Source organism: Prinia subflava, chromosome 19 (genome assembly GCF_021018805.1).
Source record: "Prinia subflava isolate CZ2003 ecotype Zambia chromosome 19, Cam_Psub_1.2, whole genome shotgun sequence".
Lineage (NCBI taxonomy): Eukaryota > Metazoa > Chordata > Aves > Passeriformes > Cisticolidae > Prinia > Prinia subflava.
Window position 1 is genome coordinate 11,655,613 of NC_086265.1, and position 20,970 is coordinate 11,676,582.

Consider the following 20,970-nt stretch of genomic DNA (forward strand, 5'->3'; position numbering starts at 1 on the left):
CCCTCAACAGGAGAGGGCCCTCTGGATGGGAACCTTCAGTATCATTAGTGCTCCTTGGTTTGAGACAGGGAGTGATAAAGGAAGTGAATCTAAAATCTAAATCAAGTTTCAATTGCTGGAACACACACTGGCACTTTAATATCAGAGCTCCTTCTGTGGTTATTCCTTTAGAAGCAGTGAGTATATTATTTGAATTTTTTAAATAGAAAACTCCCTAAACAACCTGAAACTCAATTCAGACCTCAGCACAATGATAATAAATAAGACTGTTGAAACTGCAGAAAGAAAGGACTTATGGTCCTGCTAAAGAGGAGGCATGAAATAACATTTGTAATCATGGCAGAAAAAGGAAAAACAATTTATCATCCAACACAAAGGTAGAAGAGTTTGGGGAGGGAGGTGATCAGACGCTGCAGTGGCAGCAGGACAGGCAGCCCTTGAGCAGCACAGTGCAGCTGTGGAGCAGCAGTGATGTGGAGGATGGTGGGCAGCAGCAAAGTGCAGCGTGCCCTAGAGCAGCACACAGCTAGCAGATACTGGCCATCACAACTTCTCCTTTTTTTTTGAGCAGTTACTTTTTTATAAAATGAGCTGAATTTTCAAGCTGTCTGCTCTCTCAGTACTCTCTCAAAATCTTCCTCTCAGCACTGCGTGTGTATTTGTTAACCCCTGTGCCACCCACGAGGCACCAGAACATATTACAAGAACCTCCTCCTGATTTTGCTATGACTGACCTACACAGAGAGTGCAGTTTGCTCCAGAGGATGCAAGTGAGAGTCCTTCTGTGCCAGATGCCCGGGGATCAGGGCTGATCCCTGGCAGTCATAGGGACAATCAGGACATGCAGCCACTCGATGTCAGCTCAAGGGAATGGAAGTCGTTATTCCACCTGGTGTTTGTATCCTACCTGGCATTTGTTCATGTGCACCGTTCACAATCAATACTGAGTCCTTTACAGTGGGATAGCATAAAGAAATGACATGAAAATTGTTGGCAAGGACTATGGCTATGTTTAATCCTATCTTCATCCTGCTCTTAATCCTGAGCAGAACTTTCTTACAAAGTAAGAAACATAGACACAAATCTTGCTGTTTTCAAATGATGGCAATGGAGAAAAACTTGATTAACAATTGACATGTTATCCCTGAAGAGTCGAAATTACTTATGGTGGCTTATCAGAGCTTGGTGCAAAACGTCTTTTCTTCAGCAGCATACGTCTCCACAGCCTGATGACAAGTCCTCTTAAACTGGTGGGTTTTGAATTTTTCTGTGATTTCAGAGGTTGACTTCCCTTTTGTTTCTGGGAGGAACAGGTAGATAAGAACTGCTGAAATGACCAGGACAACAATAAAGATGAGGAAGCTAAAAGGACCAAGAAGCATCTGGAGATAAAAAATAGAACAAGATGAGTGATTTCCTTAGCAACACTTGCCCCTATAGATTCTTGAAACTTGTTGATTTGTTCCTGTGAAATAAGGAACAGGCTCATTTTACAGAAACAATATTTATTTATCTTTTCAATCTGTTCTTGGGGCAGTAGGTGGTGTCTGAAGTATTGGGAAGTGCTTTATATAAATGGTCTCCATATGCCATAGCAATAGGGGATTCATAGTTTTCATCATCTACAAGTCATTTCATCCTACTCCCTGTCCAGCTCAGCCTAGAAATCCAGATTAAATTGGCAGAGTCAAAGAGAAGATTTGAATCAAATTACGTACTACAGCAAAGGGGAAAATCATTCCAGTGAAGGTGAGGCCTAGCCAAATGACAATTCCACCAATTACAAAAGCAGAGGCCCTTGTTGAGAGGGTGAAGATTTCATTCATGACAGACACAACAGCTCCAGCTAAGGAAAAAAAACCAAACAAAAAAACAACATTAAAAAGTCATAGAAACATTGTTGTAATTGACCATTTCCTATAGAAGATATCTCAGTTCTGCTACTGTGGGAATTCTGTTGTGTTTTCAAGACATTCATGGTTGCCAGGTGCAGCCCTTACAACACCAAAGGCTGACATTTGAATTTGGAGACGTTACTGACCACTTGGTAATGTTTAGTCAGAGAAGTTCCAAAGTAAATCCTGGTCCTAAGTGAGTGAGGTTCTACCAGAGAGCTGTAAGTTTGGGTCTGGTGCTACTGATGTAGGCAGTTAAGGGTGATATTAAGAGAGGGCAAGCAAGGACAGAGCAGGTCTAGGAGACAGATTGGGAATGCTGTCAGGTGTCAGTCTTCCACAGAGTAGGATTTGACAGGTAAGGTGAGAAAACTCTGGGATTTTAGAAAAGCCTACCTCTGCCCTTTGGCAGAGATCAGCCATCTGAACCTGTATGCACTGAACAGTATTCACACTGTGCAAAACAAGTCTTTGTGAATTGATTTACCAGAATTTATTTGGTTTGAACCTGTAATCCAGTGAGAGAAAACAGGGTCCTGATTCATCCAGGTGTGAATGATTTAATATAATTTGCTAAAGAAATTGTTTATTGGGTAATTAATTCATCAAAAATTGAGATTCCCTCAATCTCAGTCTCAACCGAGCTGTTGATTTTCAAAGATATACTCACACATTCTAGTTCTACTTCCATACTCATGGCCTGTGCTTATCCCTGTGCTCCAAGCTTTCCTGTTGCTTTTGTTGTGGTACTCACCTGGTCCTATTCCATAAGCAATGATGAACAAGAAGATGAGAATAACACTGCAGTAAGGCAACCAGAGGAACCGATCCTAGGCAAAGACAAAGGGAGACAATGAAAATTAATTTTATAGCTATAACACAGCTGACCCAAGCACAGGAGCAGCAATATTTGTGGAAAAGCCCATGATGCTGAGCTGTGTAGGTGCTCTCTAGAGCTGCTTATCTTTCTTTACTGAACACAGTGGAAGGCCAGAAGCAGCTCATGGTGTCACGTCTACAGAGGTGAGCTTGTATTTACAGGACATTCTGACCTGCTGGCTTGGACATGAAAGCTAAGGCTGACTGTCCTGCACAGAGAATTCTGCTGCAGGTCCACTCCCAGAGAGATGCTCACACTCAGCAGAAGGCTCGTTTCCAGCAGCACCAGTATCAGTGCCATCAGCAGATAACCACCACACAGGAGCGTCCGGCGTCCAAACCGATCGATTATGGAGCTCTGAGGAAGAGAAAAAACTGCCCATCACTGGAAGCATGGCAAAATCCAACTGTGAGCCATCCAACAAATCAAGCATTCTCCTCGAGTTCTTTTTACTTCAGAGAACACAAATCTTATTGGCACCAACTTTGTTAATTTATTTGTTTAGGTAGTTATTATTCCTTCTACGCTCTGTAATACTATGAATTACCATCACTGCCCAGCATTGCAGCTTCTGCTTAAACACTGTAATCAATGGAAGCATATTACAGCTCTGTTTCAATGTAAAGATATACACAAATATATGGAAATGAGTACATATATTTATGTTTGAATGACACTTCATAAGGGATTCTTATAAGAAATTAGAATGAATGAAAATGGGATGAAACACATGAAAGTTGTGCCAAAATTTGCAATGGATGGTAACAACCACGGTACAGATTTATGCAGCACCACAGAAAAATTCTTTGGTTCATAAGGAGAAGATTCATTTGCTTCAAGGAAGAATATTTTAATTCTTAAAACCCCAGGAAACTCTGACTTACACAGAATATGATAGAGATGAGTTCAGAGATTGAAACTCCTAGAGAGACATATGGGATTATGCTTTCCTGCAGGTTGGCTGTCCTAAAGATTTCTGAAGTGTAAAAGGTGATCTGGGAAATAAGAAAAATAAAGCACATTTAATAGATGTGATATGTGCTTATCCAGCATCACTTAGAATCAGATTTGTCATCACTGTAAAACCAGCAATACATTATTTACCTCAGTAGAGGTAACATAACTGCTCCAGGTGTGAGAACTCAAAAGGTTAATGGCAATGGATTTGTAAGGGAAAAAAAAAAGGAAAAAAAATAGTAGTTGAAAGGAGCATGCTGTAAGATATAGGGAAAAGGTGTCATTTTGGCAAAAAGGAAGAGTAAAGGGTCAAGACAAGAGAAAGAAAAGCAAATCTCAGCCTTAGCACACCACACATTGTCAAGCAAAGAGTTGATTCTGTTGCCCTTTTCCAGTTGCTAAACAGAAGCTGCTCATCTGCAGAGTCCCTGAGGGAATGGGCACCATTTCCCTGGCAGCAGAGTGCAGAGGGAATTCCACTGCTGGCAGCTGGAATGAACCACCTCCAGCACAGGCTGAACCAGGGCTCATGGAGAGACACCCCAGACAAGTGATGACATGAAGGGGAAAGAGGGCCAGCCTGGGCTGCACTGGGCTCAGCCAGCTTTACATGGATACAGCTGAGAGGAGGTTACCGAATGGAAAAATGTCCTTTCTCAAGTGACGTGAGACTGGATGGCAAGAGCTGGTCATCTGCTACTGCACAGGTCAAAGAAAGTGGTGCTGGGTTGCTGTAAGCCTCAGGATACTTGTAACCCTTTCCTCTACAGATTCCTCTGTACCACCAGAGGAGTGAAGGCAACAATGCCCTTGCAGGAACTTCGGCTGAGCTGGAGCTCTTGTATTCCCACCTGAGAAGCTCCCTTAAAGGTATGAACAATACCACAGGTGTCGGGCAGTGGGCTCTGTGTGAGGAGTGTAGCAGGATGGCTTAAATCATAAAGTAGAGCTATCCCAACTGGGCCTCAGACCAGGCCTTAGACCAGGGCCTTCTAGGCCTCGGACATTTGCCCTATGTAGAAATAGATAAGCTTGTTTTGCACTGGGAATGTGTTAAGGTCTGGGTGTTAATAGCATAGAACAGTTACTGAGAAAACACGGTGGCTGCCTTAAACTGCAATAGCTTACATACTTCTTTACTCTCACTGCCTATCAGAATGCACCTGTTCTTGTAAACTATTCTGTCTGTATTTAACCCGCCATCTCAAGGAATAAAGCGGAAAACCTGCGATATAACCACATTGGTTTAGACCCTCGTTTTCTCTAGTCCCCGATCTTTATCTGATCCCAGCTTTCAGAGGAGGAATAAAGTGGACCCAGAGGAAAGGGACAAGTTGGCATTGTGGCACTTTGGAGAGTTAACAGCAGATCCAAGCATGGAAATAGGGCATACTCAACTGCACTCAGGCCACAGAGCTGCAGACTCAGCAAAAGGAGGAGCATGGTGCACAGCTGTGGGTACACGGATCGCTCTCTAAGCACCTCTAGGACATTCATGATTTTGGTGCCTTTTGTTAAAGCCTTTTCCTTCATCAAGTCATCAAATTCTGTTTGATAATTCCCTTCTCCCCAGAGTTGCTTCATGGCTACAGAAGAGACAGAATGAAGTATACTCCTCCATCATTTGATCCACTCATAATTCTATGTTTTTCAACTTTTAATGACACTAAACATTTGCAGTTGAGTCCATGCTTTGATTCATAAGTTACTGAGCAAAGGACTGGAAGGAACATCACTTACTGGAACATGGTGGAACTTCCCTGGAAAATGCTGTAGCAGTTAGAGGTAGATCTTAAATGTCTCTGATGGCTCTACTTGGTCTGGAGGACTTTAATCATGTAATTATCAAGAAATCTGTAGCTGGCTGATAGAAAAGCCAATTCCTGCTGTTAGCTTCACTTTCCCAAGAGTTATGATTTAACAAACTAAGGATCTAAAGTTTTATTTTACCTTTCAAGCAACCAGCTTTGTCTTCTTTTTGCAGCAAGAGATAGGGCGGGGACTCAGGAAAGAATGGCAAAAAGAGCAGTTGAATCAATGCCACCAGCCCAGAGAAGGACAATAGCACATTCCACAGGTCTTCATTTCCTAAAAGTTCTCTATGAAAGCATGTCAGAATATATTTATAGTCCAGTAAAATTACAGTTTATAACTAAATTCGTATTTTCTAAATTCTAGGCTAGCTAAAGAGACACAAAATACGTGCAGTCATTGAAAAGTTGAATTCAAATAGATGATGTTTAGGTTAGTGACAGGAAAATAGGGTAATACTTTATTTCTTCTGCAAGACTGACATTTTTCTTAGATTTTAAACTTTTGAAGGTCAGAATATTCCCACAACAGCTCTCTGAACCAACACCACAACTCTGCATGGGGTTATCAAGAAATAAGTAAAACTTTTAGATCTCACAAATTTACTAGGAGTATTTACATCCAATCTTTTCTTATTAACTTCAGCAGAGAGACTGCACCTCCAGAGATGGAGTCATCCTTTCCCAGGAGAAAGGGCTTTCTCTCCCCAGGGAACGACATGGAAACCTCAGTGACTTCTATGGGGTAGATGCCTCCTCTTTGACTGCTGTAGTTAAGCGAAATAAAACCCCACCCTGGGTGTATGTCTGTTCCTAGGACTGGGAGAACACCACTTCCCTGCTATACAGAAGAAAAAGAAATATAAAACAGGCTGAGAAGCAGCACAAGCACCTTAATCCAAGAATTCTTGCTACAGTTTTTCCTAGTGCAAGAAACACTGTGGAGGTCACATTTATAAATCCTCGTAGCTTCTTAGGTGAGATCTCTCCAGCATACTGAACATGGGCATTCAGATGTATTCCTAAAGGGAAAAGACAGGTGAGTGCTAAAGCTGTGGACAGAGAGAGGGACCCTTTTCTCTTCCCTTTCAGCTTTCTCCTCTCTCTTCTGAACCCTTTCCCATAAATCCTCTGCAATAACGGGCTGTAAATGTACCTTTTACTTTAAGCGAGATGTTTAACTAATCCATCACACCTCTCTGCACGAACTCTTGAAGGCAAAGCACAGCTCACCTTACCTTGCCCCAGTCTGTTCCTTGCTCCACTGGGTTACAACTCAATCCTGGGGGCTCCCAGCAGGAAGGTTTCTGTGTCCACCCCAAAGAAGCCCCATTGACAGGGAGTGGTGGGGAGCCCTACCAGCAGCGATGCCCTCGAGGCAGCGCCCGGCCAGGATCATCTCAAAGGCCTTGGCTCTCCTGCTGAGGCCCGTGTGCAGCGCGGCTGTTATCAGCACCACGTCGTTCAGCAGCAGGCAGTTCTTCCTGCAACAGCGAATGACACGGGGGTGTGATCCAGGCTTTACTTCTTCTTCTTTGACTAATCTCTGACTCTCCTCCTCTGGATTTACAGACTGAAGCCATGGCCATGTTTAAACCCACTGCTTACAGGACAACCAAATCTGGTTCTGCAAAGGCATGATGTCTTTGCAGAGGAGTGGAAAGGGAGAAGCTAGATTCATCTTACTCACTGTGGGAGCAAGCCATGAGGATGAAGGAAACTCCTGCAGGGTAAAAGATCAGTAAAATATGGGAATTGTAAGTCAACAAAAGCTGTGACAAGGGAATCAGAAATATCTGCATGTTCTTTTCTCTGCAATGCGCCCAGGTGTAGTTTTACATGCTGAGTAAATTTTGTGGCAGCAGGGGGCAGTGAAATTCTGGCATCCCTTCTATTAGTTGAATAATACTTAATAGCTTCCCCTGTTGCAGCCCTGGGTAGTGAGATGCTGGGAAATGTACTTACTTTCCAAACTTTGCAGTCAGGTACCCACTGCACAGACACCCCATGATCCCACCCATGCAGTACACAGACACGACGAGGGACCACAGCAGCGTCAGGGTCTCCTGGGGCAGCACAGAACCGTATCGCTCCAGCCAAGTTTCATTGATAAACTTCTGAATGTACTGCAACAAAAACGAGATTTTTGTTCCACCAAGGCACTGATCCTTATGTTCTTCATAATGTTTAAAGTTTAAAAAAATAGAGTAATAGTAGTGACTAAAAGTGTGACTATAGGACATTTGTTTGCAAATAAGGACTGATATTTCCTCTCATAGAGCCTAATACTGTACAAGCACTTTCCATAATTAATTATACTGTTTAGTGTGTTGAATCCTACCTTGCCTACACCAAAAAATTAGGACCTTACATTTGCTATAGTAAAGTGGAAATGTTCTTGTGACCAGTATAAAGAGAAAAGGGCTAAGCTGAAGGCTGACTCCATCAGCTAGGGTTTTTGGTTTTTTTTTTTTTGGGGGGGGGGGGGTGTTTGTTTGTTTTTGTTTTTTTGGTTTTTTAAGGAGGTATCTCAATATGTTGTTTCCACAAAATTCTTTGGAAAGTTGTCTTTGGGGCACAGCTCCTTGCAATCATGCAAACTTTGACAGTGACAGTGTGGCATTGGAAACAGCCAGGAATAAACTGACATAGCAACACCTAAGAGCTTTTGTAAAGCATCTGCAAAGTGTAAGGCCTAGAGCATGAGCAACAGTTAGAAATTGGATTTCCTTTTCTCCAGCGTTGCCTACCGGAGAAGTGTAATTGATCACAGACATTTGAAAACCAGAGAGGTGGGTTCCACCAATTCCCAGCACCACAATCATGAGCAGCAGCCTGCGGTACTGAACCTGCCAAAGAGAGAGTGAAACACATCCTAAGATCATGAGGCCAGCACACCTTTCAGACCATGAGATAGTTTACAGGCCCTTACATCTTCGCATTTCTGCCACCAAGAAACCTTTAACATGCAAAAGCCCATCTTGAATTTTACAATAATCAAGCTAAATTCATTTGTTAAATCATTAAAACACAAATCTGCACATTCTGCTATGTACCTCTCTCGGTTATTAGCAATTTGAAAAGATACATTCTCTAATTCTGTTAGTTCTGCTAACCACAGATAACAAAAATCATAAAAGCTTTCTTGAGATCCTTTGTGTTTATCTTTGTACTAGAAAGAATCTACAGCTTTCTTGAACCTCTTTTTGCTTTCACCTTTGCCTCCTCAGGGACAGTGTTCACCATTTTCCAGAGATGACCTAAGTCTGTCCTCTCAAAACTGTTTTTTTTACATTTCACTTTTATCAACCCTGTATGAAATGACATTTTTTTAGAGGCCCTATCTGAATGATTCCTATTGGAAAGGCTGTGTTTCTATGATATACACTGAATTTAAGAGGATTTTTTACAAGCACATATGTTTTCAGGCATTTAGTCAGGTCACACTTGAAACTGGTGAGTATTCTCAATTGTCCTTGAGAGTGCAGAGCAGTAGAGTGGGAGAGTTTTTGTGTCTTGTGTTTTTCACTGATACTGTGTTCTCTATCTTCCCCCAAATTCCCATCTTTCTTGGTTTCCCAGGTCCTCTTTCAAACCTCTCACTGTTTTGCACTTCTAATGTATTTTCTGCAGATGCCATTTAGTCAGTCATTGCTCAACCAGTGTTGTCTCAATCGCTGTTGCTCATTTTTATTACAAGAAAGAATTATTCCCTTTGCTGCAATCTTAAAGACCATGCTGCTGTTAGTGACCAGGGCTAGAACACAAGAATTTGGATACTCACCAGGTCTGAGAGGAAACCAGCCATTTCCCCTTGAAACCCTGCCCGCTCTGAGAGCCTTGTCAAGTCTGCCAGATGAGAGAGATGGGTTCCACACTGGGATTGTAAGAGTTTGGGATCACAGCACACAAGTTAAATTCTAACTATGTGGCTTTTAGCAAATTGTGTCCTCCCCTGACACTGGCCAGGGCCTCTTCTTGCTGGTTTAATTATTCTAAGACCCAGATATGACAAGCTGATTACAACACTGGTAAATGTTTGTCCTTCTTGAATTGGGAGCACTCGGCCTTACTCGCACTGCTAAAACCCCTGCGTGCTCCTGTGGTGTGAGCAGTCAGACAGTGCCACCACCTTCCCTTCAGTGCGTCCTCACCTCCCTGAAAAGCAGCTTGGGCAGGGCAGCCTTTCCTCCCCTCCAGTCTACAACAGGCATTTAGGATTGTAGATCAGCCATAATGCCTCATTTTGCCTGCTAGAAGATTTACAATTGCTTGAACAAATTCCCAGATGCAATTCCCAGAAGTTAAGTATTGGAATATTGGCATTTTGCGTCTTTGCTAACACCCAGCTCTTTACAGAGGCTCAGAGTTTTTCCAGAACCACTCAGAATCCTCTCTGTAACAGTGGAATTGACCCACTCTGTGCCAGAGCAAGCTGCCACACCTCAGTGGGCAAGGAGTTGATGAGCCTGGAGGAACTAGAGGGGAAAGGAAGATTTTTGTTGAGCTGAGGATTGAAAGAAGGACACACATGGCAGCTCTGGACCTTTCTGGAGCAGTTTCTAAACACTGTGTGTGACCAGTTTCTAACTTCTGGTTGATTAAACAGTCCCTGCAGAGCCCTGTTCCTCCTGCTGTCTGTGCTCCTCCTAGAATCCTCCTACTGCTGGCTCATTTTCACCTGGCCTCACACTATGGTTCAGTCCCGTACGAGGGAAAAAGCAAGCCTTAAATGCCTAGTGCGGTTTTTATTTTCCTAAAGAAGAGGACAAGATGCACCTCTCCACCTAGGATTTGAACACCACAAGAAATGTGCATTTTTGAGACCCAGTATGGGGCTCACCCAACACCCTGCACTTGGAGGGACTTTGTTTTCAGAGATGCCCTGTGTTGCACTTGTGTGATCCTGGATTCTGAAACTGCAGATTCACAAGTACTTCTTCAACCTTTATTCCCATTCCATGATAGTTGATGGCAATGTTAATGATTTACCAACTTTCCCTCTTGTGGACAGCCTTTAGTAGGAGGGCAGAAGTAAGGTTGAACACAATCATGCTGTAGAAAAAGATGTGTGTAAGGAAATGAGTTTCTAACATCTTGTAAGACAGTAAAAACTTCTTCACTGGGAACCAGTAAGTTTGAGAAAAACCAAACCAAATAGGGACCTTTAAAATAATCAATTACCTAATGTTTTCTTTTCAAAATACTTCCAATGCTTCTTTTGTTTCCCCTGCATTTTTGAGCAGAGGAAGGAATGTATGTTGGTTATTGAAGTGGCACTACGCAATCAATGATCTCAAGCCTTTAAACAATAAACTTTATCTATTTTTTTTGGTAGCATGATTGTCATGGGAGGGATGCCTATGTTGGGAAAGTTCCCTGCTCCTGGTATTAGCTTTTGGCACTGCCACAAATACTGCCAGAGGATGATGTGAAGATAAAATAGCAGCAGCCTTAGGGCCATGAAAGAAACTGCTGCTCAGTATTCAGATCCTTTTGCAAAATTTATTGTGCAGCATCTGCATCAGTTGGTAGTGAAGATCCCATCTCCAGAACAAGAGAGACACAGCATTCCTTGACCCCAAAAACATCACCCCAGAAAATGGGGTCTACTCTGTCCCGACTCTTCATTCAATGAAAATCAATCCAGGCACAATCAGAAGGATTTATTTTCCTAGTCACTGCTTTTTATTTCCTTATCAGAAAACTGTAAAGCATGAAGAAGACCAAAAAGGTGTCATGTCATATAGAAATGGACACAAATATGAAGCTGTTTTTAGCAGGTTTTATAATGAAAATGTGAAGTACTCAGAGACCTGGAGAGAGAAGCAAACAGTGACACATTTGGATTAAATTCCCCAGGAGAGGTGTCCCTCCTCTCTGTCTCATCAATACCAGTCACTCTCAGGGCTCAATCCCATCGAAACCCAGCGTTCTCCAGGCTGAAGAGACACTCCACAGTCCTTGCCAATGAAGGGGAATCTGCACACTGGATTTGCACACTCATGATTTCCTGCTGCTCTGCTTCCTTTGCTCATTGCTTTCTTCCAGTGCTGACATATCCCTGTTCCTTCTAACAGAAGAATCTCTGAGACTGTAAACGTGGGGGGAATGTTGCATATTGATTCTGCCTGCTGATAGGCAAGGCACTTTTCTTTCACTGATTAAAGAGCTAAACACTTCTTTTCCTGTGAACTGAAGCTTCTTCTCTGGGAAAGCTCATCAGCACTGACTTGTTAATAGGGGCAGATATATTCAGTGTCAAAGCTCTGTCTTCTTTGCAAGTTTGTTCTGCCTCTGGACCTTCCAGAATCACTTCTCCCAACTGTGGAGTCCTGGTTTTGCCAAGAAAACAGCAGATCCTGTGTTTTCAGTTTCCAACTGCAAGCTTGAAGGCACTGACAAAAATCTTAATTTCTCTATAAACTGTGTTTAATTTTTTTTTCTGCAGAGGAATTAATTCAGCTCATATTTCAGGAGCTGGAGAGAACCACCAAGTTCATGCTGCACCCTGTCCTGAAGGTGATTTTTTTGTGGATCTATGGTTTGTCTCTTGCTTAGTGAGACTTCTGGGCACTACAGTAATAAAAGAGCAAAATATGAAGTGGAGGGTTTGTTCTTAAAGCCTAGTGACAGTCACCACAGAGCAGTTACTCTGCTCTAGGGCTGCCTGTCCCTTCTTTCCACGGTAGTTCAGGCGGTTGAACTCCTCCATGACCTGCAGCATGGTCTTTCCTTTGGTCTCAGGCAGCACCAGGAATACAAAAATAGCCATGGACAGGCAGTATATCAGGAAAATGATGAAACAGAAATTACCAAGAGCTTCCTAAGGAAAACAAAGAGAAAAAAAGTGTTTGTAAGCATTTATCCTGATTTCTTTCTCTTATGAAATAGAGTTTCTGGGTTTGTATTTAGTGAAAGAACTTGGTCAGAGCCTTAGTTGATATAAATCCTGCTGCAAATGACATCTGACAGTGTTGGTGCCTCTGTCACTGTGTCTGTGTTCTATGCCATTCTAACTTGTGTAGTTAGAAACATTTTGTGGGTTTGCTACACCTCCACTAAATACCTGCTTAAAAAGGAAGAGGCCATCAGAACTGCAATTAATTTGGGCTCTGTCCATTGCATGAAGTATTGATAAGAGAAGCATGCTCTGGGTTCAAGAGGGGTCTAACTTCCTCTGAACTGAAACAAAAACCCTACTTTGCTTACCACAATGAAAGGGAACACAAGTCCGAGGATGAAGAGTTGGATCCAGTTTACAACACCATTAAAAACATAAGCAGTTGGTCTGTATGACTGAATAAATATTTCCGTGATCAAGGGGCATACTACTCCAGCTGAAAAAAATATTGAAGAAAGAAGAAAATTTAGAAATTTTGCAAGATGCTTCTGTGCCTCATACTTCATTTCACTGCATAAATTCATGGCTTTAAGTGGCCTGGAAGTGTCTGAAATGGTGGTTGGCTCTTCAGAAAAAAACCCAACATGTAGGAATGCAATAAGAAATACATTTTACCTCCTACATAGTGTGGAGGGAAATATTGACACCTGCACTGAATCAGAAGTAGGGATTCATGCCTATTGTGGATCAGCTGTACCTGGGATCTCTCCTAAAGGCTGCAGTGAGGAAGGAATGAGTGAATGAATGAAACCATTCCAGCAGAAAATACCAACCTGGCCCAATGCCAAAGCTCATGATGAAAATAAAGACAAGTGCAACAGAGCAGTACGGTACCCAGAAAAAGGAGTCCTGTGGTAGGAAATGAAAAGCAAATAAAATCAGAAATTAAAATTTTATTTATCTAGCTCTGTTACAAATGTTCATCCCTACAAAGTATGTCAATGTTTAACATAGATCTATTTCCTCTGCTTTCAGAAATGTCATGAGATAGCCTTGGCAGTGATCTTGGTTGTGTAAAGCTAGTCTTTAATCCAGATGTACATGGCTGGGAACCGACCTCTATGAATATGATGGTTAGCCCCAAAAATACTTCTACTCTCTAAAAAGCAATTTGTGGGGAGGGAAATAGTCATGATATCTGTCACACAATAAAACGTGGGCACAGTTCTAATGCATCAGTGGGGTCTTACCTGCAGTGAGAGCGTGGCTGTGAGGAGCCCTAGAGCCAAGGCCATCACCGCGTAGTTTTTCCACAGCAGCGTTCTCCTCCCTGCACGCTCGATGAGGAAGCCCTGCGAGCAGGAGGAGATGCTGCCAGCCCCGGGGGACAGCCTGAGAGCGGTCACTGCGAGCAGGAGGAGATGCTGCCAGCCCCGGGGGACAGCCTGAGAGCGGTCACTGCGAGCTGCTCCAGCCTCTGCCTGCGCCGGCCAGGCAGGGAATCACCGGAGCACTGGGGACTGGCAGGGAGCACCTTCTCTGGGAGGGTCAGGAAAGGCACCCGGGGGCCTGAGCAGGACCGGGAGCTGCAGGGCTGCAGGAGGTGGGAGCTGCAGGGCTGCAGGAGGTGAGAGCTGCAGGGCTGCAGGAGGTGAGAGCTGCAGGGAGCAGGAGGTGGGAGCTGCAGGGAGCAGGAGGTGGGAGCTGCAGGGCTGCAGGGCTGCAGGAGGTGGGAGCTGCAGGGCTGCAGGGAGCAGGAGGTGGGAGCTGCAGGGCTGCAGGAGGTGGGAGCTGCAGGGCTGCAGGGAGCACTGGCTGGGCAGAGGAGGGCAGAGGTGTGGTTCTGCAGGCAAAGGAGAGCCATGCAGGAGAGCAGAGTGGGAATGCTCACACTGCTAATTGCTGTGATTCCTACAGCCTGAGTCCTACTGACAAATGACATCTGCCCTTCCTCCAGGGGGAAACTCGGGCTCCCAAGTCTGGCCCAGGATGGGTTGTGATTTTGACAGAAAGGCCCTCAACTCTTTCCAGAAGCTCAATAGAAATGTCCATGTTTGCAGGGTGTGGGGAAAGGACTTTATCTGATTGGTTCCATGCTTGATTTAGCACAACAATTTGAATTCTGAAGCTCCATTTGCAGTATTTCTAAAGATCAAAATGAACAATGTATTACAGCAGAACAAAATTCAGCTGAAAAGCCACTTACACACAGAACTGTGGAGAGGATCTCAGCAGTCCCAACCCCCAGGGAGACATAATGGATCTGAGCAGGGGGGATTCCAGCTTTTGTAAAGATACTGTATGCATACGAGTAAACCTGGAGAGAACAGAAATCTGTGAAAGCTGTACACATGTGGCCATGTTTACACTAGCATCTGTCTTTTTGCACAGAAAATAACTAACCAGACCTTAACAAAATAGAAATTCATCTTATCATAACAGGGTAATCCATAGAAATGCCTTCAGAAGACACTTGCTAAAACACAGGTCTTGACTTATCCCAGGTCCCAAACTTCCAGAGGAAAAGATTGTAATAAACAGTAACAACAGACCCCTCCTTAGGGCATTGTTGCAGTCATTCCCAGCTCCTTGCAGAGGTTATTTTGCTGAGGACTCTGTCTATTTTGATCTTCCCAATACCTCCAAGGGTCCAGCCTTGCAGAGAAATGGCTTCATAAATAGCAAGACAGCCTGTCTGAACATGCTTTGTAAAGTAAAAGGTCTTAATAACAACAAAAATAATAAACATTATAAAACAAAGAAATACAAGCCGAACACAGTGTAGAAACCACTCTTACACTGGCTAAGGCAATCCAAAAAAGCCTCAAGCACCTCTGTGCTGTCCCTTTAGTACTTGATTGTTTAGGTGGGCTAATTGGCACCTTGCCCAGTGAACTTGGCAATGGGCTTTGAGATGCACTTCTAAAGCCCAGTCACTGTCTCTGTGCTGGTACTGAGCCAGTTACAATGAGCAGGCTAGAGAAAATTCTAGTTTAACTTCCTTACACATTTCAAGGTAAGCTGAAACTCTTTCCCTTGCATAGAAACACCTGTTTGGGTGTAAGAATGCACTGCTACACCTGTCAGCCGTGCCGAGGGCAGAGCAAGGGCTGCACGTACCACGTTGGCCCCGATGAGCTGCATGCAGGACACGACGAGGAGCAGAGTGATGAGCTGCCAGCGCACCGCCCTGTCCCGCAGCAGCGCCCGCACGCTCTTGGCCCGCTCCCCACCGATGGCCTTCTGCTCTGACATCATGTCATTGACTTCAGTCATATGGTCCCCATCGCCCCAGAGCTGCTTCACGGCTGCAAGGAGAGGAGGAGAGGTGACCCAGCTCACCAGCACAGACAGGAATCCACAAGATTGTTTCCTGCTTTGCAGAGTACCTTATTAGAACTTCATGATCTTTTCTAGCGTGAACTTCCTAGAGATCTGGGCTCAGATATGACTCAAAAGCAGATCATTGTTGTCTGTTTTTACCTATAAATCTTAATATCACCCCACCTTTGGCCAGTAGCTGCTGAGAATCTTTCAATGTGAGTCACACTTTAATTCTTCCCAATCCTTCCCTGAATACCCTCCTGCTAAAGGTGCAGTTCTAGTGCACACTCCAAAACACAGACAAGATAAAATGACTCCTACATATAAAAAGCAAGTTTACATCCAAGGAGTTCTTCTATTGATAGTTAAATACCCTCAGTGGCTGTTGCTCAGTTTCTGTCAGTAGCTGCTGTGAGGGTTACCAAAGAACTGGAATGCTCACAGATACAGCATGACACTGCAGAGCCTCTTTCCCACACAGAGAAGTCACTGTCTCTATACTCTGACTGTTCAGGGCAGAATCTGCATTGCTAGAAATACAAGCTCTGTGTGATCACCTCCCTCGGAGGACCCTGGCAGAGGGTAAGGGAAATTCTAGTGCCAAGAGAGCACTAATATCCAAACAGAAGAAGCTGACTCTCATTCAAGCTGAAGGTGCTTTCAGAGCCAAAACACCAAGAGTCTTTTTCCCACCTGTACCTCTCTACCAGGCTCATCTGGGGCGTTACTGGATTTTCCCCTTTTTCCTGAAATGAATGATTTATGGTCCATTTCCTTACCTTTGATGCATCCCTCCTTGTCCTTTTGGTCAATGAGCAGGTAGCGGGGAGAGTCTGGGAAGAAGGGGAGGGTGAGAAGCTGAACAAGGACAGGGACAGCATTGGCTGCCAGGAGAACCGGCCAGAGAGCCTCCACTCCAAGAACTTCCCTGGAACAAAAGCGAGAGATGAGAGGGGCCGAGGGTCCGTGTGTGCTGGAACAAAAGCGAGAGATGAGAGGGGCTGAGGGTCCGTGTGTGCTGGAACAAAAGCAAGAGGTGAGAGGGGCTGAGGGTCCGTGTGTGCTGGAACAAAAGCAAGAGGTGAGAGGGGCTGAGGGTCCGTGTGTGCTGGAACAAAAGCGAGAGGTGAGAGGGGCTGAGGGTCCGTGTGTGCTGGAACAAAAGCGAGAGGTGAGAGGGGCTGAGGGTCCGTGTGTGCTGGCCTGTGAGCAGCCGCAGACACAGCATCACCCCAGCCCTGTGGCTGTGTCCCGGCAGCAGGGAATGCAGGGGGGCCTTGCCTGCTGCACAGGAGCTGCACAGTTTTGGCTCCTGCTGCTCAGGGCTGGGCACAGCAAGGCTGCCTGTGTCCTCCTGCAGCAGCTGAGGGCTCGCAGGGACCCACAGCCCCAGCACAAGTGCTGAAGGAAAACCTGCAGGGGCTGACCCCTCTGCTTCTGATGCAGACAGGCTCAGTTTACCAGTGTTACACTGTGAGTTATCACACTGGGACCGACTGCCCCAAACAGCAGCTGCTGGGCATAGGCGTGCACTAGGATATGTGTCCCCCTGTTTTTGAAGACTTTTCCAAGCCTTCTGATTTGTCTTTCATGGTGGAATCAGAATTCTTACTTTCTCACACTTTCTACTATAAGCGATAGCTTTGTTTTGCTAACTGTCCTTCATTGTTTACGTAATTTTAGGTAGGAGGAGAAAGTTGGTTGACAGTTGGCTTGACCAATGTGGTTTGAGAGGTGGGATTATGCCACCCTCCAATCCACAGGCACCTTTGGAAGTGTATAAAATTGAGTTTTGTAAATAAACTCGGGGCTTTTCCTGCTTTGATCATCACCATGTCCTTGTGCAGTTCTTTCGTGTCAAATTGTGACATATATGCATGTATTTTAATAACAGAAGAATTGACTATGTTTCAGACTCTCTTACCTGAGACCCAGAGCAAATCCCACAAACTTTCCCACAGCGATGGAGGTGGAGGCTGTAATGGCAATCAGCCCGCGGAGGTTCCGTGGGGCACATTCCCCAGCATACATGATATGGACATTCTGAGCTAAACCTGCAGGGACAAAGGGCTGTCAGGGCAATGCAAACCCTCCTAGGTCTGGTGTTTTGGACACTCTGGACAGTGCCTGTAGGGGTTGGCTCTCAGACACATTTTTATCTGTGCTGAGGATGTGGCTGCCTGACACGAAGATGTGCCCCATACCGTGGCCTTGTGCCTTTGCTAAATATTTCACTCAGTAAGAATGTGCCCCTGGGAAATCTGTCCTTCAGCAGGCCGGCCTTCTCTTACATTGTTTCCTACAGCCGCATATACAGACAGGACTGTGGTTACTCCCTCTAGTCTTAGATGACATTTTTCAGTGGCTATTCAGATGCTATGTGCCTTATTTTCTGCTTGAAACCACCAAGCTGGCAAATGCTGTACATTCTATTTGCTCAGTGAAATAATTAATTATTAATCCTCTCAAAAATTTTTTTCTGGTTACTATTATCTTTATCCAACTGCTCAGGGATCAAAAGTACTGGCAGAATGTAATGTTCTGAGGCATCTGGAAATTAGAATTGAAAATTCTAATTGAATTGGCTTGAAAACTGTGCCCTTGTCTGTAATGTGGAGGGCAGCATCAGCCACAGTGGAAAGCAACAGGAGCAACAGAGGCCAGTTCTCTATTGAGTGAGCATGCTTCCCTGAAATATTGCATTTTTTGGCTTTTCAGAAGTTGGCAGGACCTCTTGTATGGACTGGACGTAAAGACAGAAGAAAGAGAAATGGAGATGTAATACATTACTAATTTAATTATGTTTGTGGTTTCTTATTTAGTTGAAAATGCACTCAGCAATCATATTCTCTGCAGAATGTAGTAAAAAAATCTGTGATCTGTTTCCTCAGGCTGGTGAATCCTTGTGACCTTCAGCCACTGCTCTTCCCACTATTTCATACCACAGGTAGGAATGCCAATTTACCTCCACAGACTCCAGAAAATAACCTTCCAGCAATGATCATCTCAAAAGATCCACACAGCCGGCTGAGTCCCATCAGAGCTGCACCCAGCAGAGCAGGGATGTTGGCAAGCAGCATGGCCTTCTTCCTGGAATTCATTCAAATTATTGTGAGCACAACTACTGCCCTTGCCTCATTCACAGCCTGACAGGAGTGGCATGAGTTGTACCATGGTTACAGACTCAGTGCTGGCTTCTGAGATCAGCTGAAATAAATGGGAAATGGCAATGGGGAAACTTGTCACAGACTGAGAAGGTTTTGATGCCTCTAGTGGAGTCAGTATCTGCACTGGAGAATGAACTTAGTGAGTGGTTGTCTCTGAAATCCTCTTTAAAATGCACGTACTTCTTGTATGACTTCCCTGGGCTGGATTTGCTTTGGACTTTATAAGGGAGAGGGTATGATTTTCACTGTGATTACTGGCAGATTTTCCATTCTTCACTATACTGGTCTTTGACTGGAAGCCCTGGGCTGCACACAGTGCCACATTACAAGCAGTGCTTCTCCTGGGACAGTTCATTTTTGTGCAGCTGTGGATGTGAACAGAATGACTGGTGTCTCCTACCTTCCAAATCTAACAGACAAGTAGCCAGCAGAGGAGGAGCCCAAGAGCCCACCGATGCTGTAAATGGACACGATAAAGGACCACGTCAAAGTGATCATCTCGGCACTGGGAACGGAGCCGTATCTCTTCAGCCAGGCCTCACGGATGAAACTTTGGATGTACTTTAAGAGAAAAAAACCCCAATGGACTCAGTCAACATGTTTTTGCAGAATTGCACTGCTTTTTTAATTCCCTTCCCCACTTATCAGTCTTTTTGGTACATTTCTATTCATAGCCTTAATTGACACCTTAGCCCCAACTCAATCAATGGGAATTTTGCCATTGACATCTGTAGAGCTGATGCTTTAACAATGAGATCTAATGAATAAATACATCAATACTAAATATCAACTGTGAGTAAGAGAATGGTAGGCTGGTCTTCTGTTTCTGTGCTAAATCCTGATTTTTTCTCTACCTGACCTTTTCCTGCCATTCCCACTCATCTGTGGTAGTAGTATGAGCTCAGTGTCCTTGGTACCTTTCACACTTTGCCCAGTTTTCCTTTTCCACTACAGGTACAAGTGCTGGCCTCAGCTCTAGAGCTACAGTCTTTCCCTGCCCTATTTCACCTTACAGGCACTTGGAAATAGTGTGTGTGGTCAAGGACATGGTGCAAGGGACTCCCTGAGCAATGGAGAGAGGAGAATGCCCTGGGGGCAATTCCACTCAGTAGGGGGGAAATGGCTGCCTTTATGGATATCATTCATCCTTCCCTTCCCCGGTTCTGTCACATCAGACAGAACTTCCAACCTCACGAAACACAAGAGCAGTAGCAGCTACTCCTAGAACTAAGAAACCACGTTAGGTCTAATTTTGAAAGCCCAAGTAAAATTTAGCCATTGCATGTAGAGGCATGAACGCCTGAGAGCAGTGAAATCCTGGTAGCTCGCTCTTTGAGCTCTCTATGCTTACCTCAGCAGGAGAATTGATAATGGAGACCTGCAATCCATAGTGGAAAGCTCCAGTAATGCCCAGGACAAAAGCCAGCAGAAAAAGGTTGTAGCTCATTTTCTTGCAGGAAATAAAAGCAGCAAACAAACTGGTTCAGCTATCCAGACATGCCTCCAAACGTCCTGTGTTTCCCTTGGGAGCTCTGACAGTTTGAGCAAAGCCACACACCTGCCTCCTCCGAGATCAAGGAGCCAGCATCAGGAAACCACAGCTACTGAAGCACAGCACAGTGAGAACACTGAGTAGACACAAAGCTCACAGATGCCGCCCAGAATGCAGTTACACACTTCAGTGCTTCTGTCTTCAGCTTTGGCCATCTCAACCTGCACCGTCACAGCTTTGGGAGCATAGTGCAATGTGCAAGCGTTTGGAGAACAATTCCATCTTTTCTTTTCCCCTTCTCCTTTCCCACATGTTATCACACCTAAATGAATATTTTGCTCAGTGACTTGGCTGAGACTAGATCAACATTTGGGGATTGAAGGGCAATTCCTGCTTTCATAGTTTATTCCCCTTTTCTTAGAACTCACTGATAGGAGGCTTAAGAATACAGGACTGCAATACATGCACCTCAACCCCTCCCACTGCCTCTGCTCCCTGTTACTGACTGTCCTGGGGGCATTCTGGCCAGCAACAAGAGTGTGATGCTGCACCTCTGTGCCTGGAGTATTTCATCTTCAAACAATGACTGTCAAGCATTTA

General features: G+C 44.5%; 2 protein-coding genes across 2 annotated transcripts; both read right to left on the minus strand.

Annotated features, from left to right (window-relative positions):
- Positions 1-1,175: 1,175 nt before the first annotated feature.
- LOC134560134 (solute carrier family 2, facilitated glucose transporter member 11-like) lies at positions 1,176-9,351 on the minus strand. The gene is made up of 12 exons (XM_063415776.1): positions 9,328-9,351; positions 8,294-8,392; positions 7,509-7,669; positions 6,903-7,027; positions 6,436-6,565; positions 5,683-5,831; positions 5,131-5,318; positions 3,660-3,770; positions 3,031-3,132; positions 2,650-2,725; positions 1,719-1,846; positions 1,176-1,382 (listed from the first exon to the last, which is right to left on the minus strand). The coding sequence occupies exons 1-12, from the start codon at positions 9,349-9,351 to the stop codon at positions 1,176-1,178; spliced, it is 1,500 nt and encodes a 499-aa protein (XP_063271846.1).
- Positions 9,352-11,222: 1,871 nt separating this feature from the next.
- Positions 11,223-20,651, minus strand: LOC134560289 (solute carrier family 2, facilitated glucose transporter member 11-like). Its single transcript, XM_063416130.1, has 11 exons — positions 20,230-20,651; positions 19,279-19,439; positions 18,677-18,801; positions 17,636-17,765; positions 16,491-16,639; positions 15,508-15,695; positions 14,594-14,704; positions 13,638-13,739; positions 13,221-13,296; positions 12,756-12,883; positions 11,223-12,369 (listed from the first exon to the last, which is right to left on the minus strand). Exons 1-11 carry the CDS (start codon positions 20,323-20,325, stop codon positions 12,163-12,165), a joined length of 1,473 nt encoding a protein of 490 aa, XP_063272200.1. The 5' UTR covers positions 20,326-20,651; the 3' UTR covers positions 11,223-12,162.
- Between the last annotated feature and the right edge of the window lie 319 nt (positions 20,652-20,970).

What these genes read in the sequence shown, in the direction of transcription:
- LOC134560134 (XM_063415776.1), bottom strand. Translation starts at nt 9,351, where the DNA reads ATGGCTGGTTTCCTCTCAGACCTG. An exon ending in CAAAGCTGGTTGCTTGAAAG is followed by an intron (nt 5,319 to 5,682) that starts GTAAAATAAAAC and finishes TCTCTTCTGTAG; the next exon opens with CCATGAAGCAACTCTGGGGA. An exon ending in TCATCTCTATCATATTCTGT is followed by an intron (nt 3,133 to 3,659) that starts GTAAGTCAGAGT and finishes TCTCTTCCTCAG; the next exon opens with AGCTCCATAATCGATCGGTT.
- LOC134560289 (XM_063416130.1), bottom strand. Translation starts at nt 20,325, where the DNA reads ATGAGCTACAACCTTTTTCTGCTGGCTTTTGTCCTGGGCATTACTGGA. An exon ending in TTATCAATTCTCCTGCTGAG is followed by an intron (nt 19,440 to 20,229) that starts GTAAGCATAGAG and finishes TTTCTCTTAAAG; the next exon opens with TACATCCAAAGTTTCATCCG. An exon ending in ATTTTCTGGAGTCTGTGGAG is followed by an intron (nt 17,766 to 18,676) that starts GTAAATTGGCAT and finishes TTGTCCCTGCAG; the next exon opens with GTTTAGCTCAGAATGTCCAT.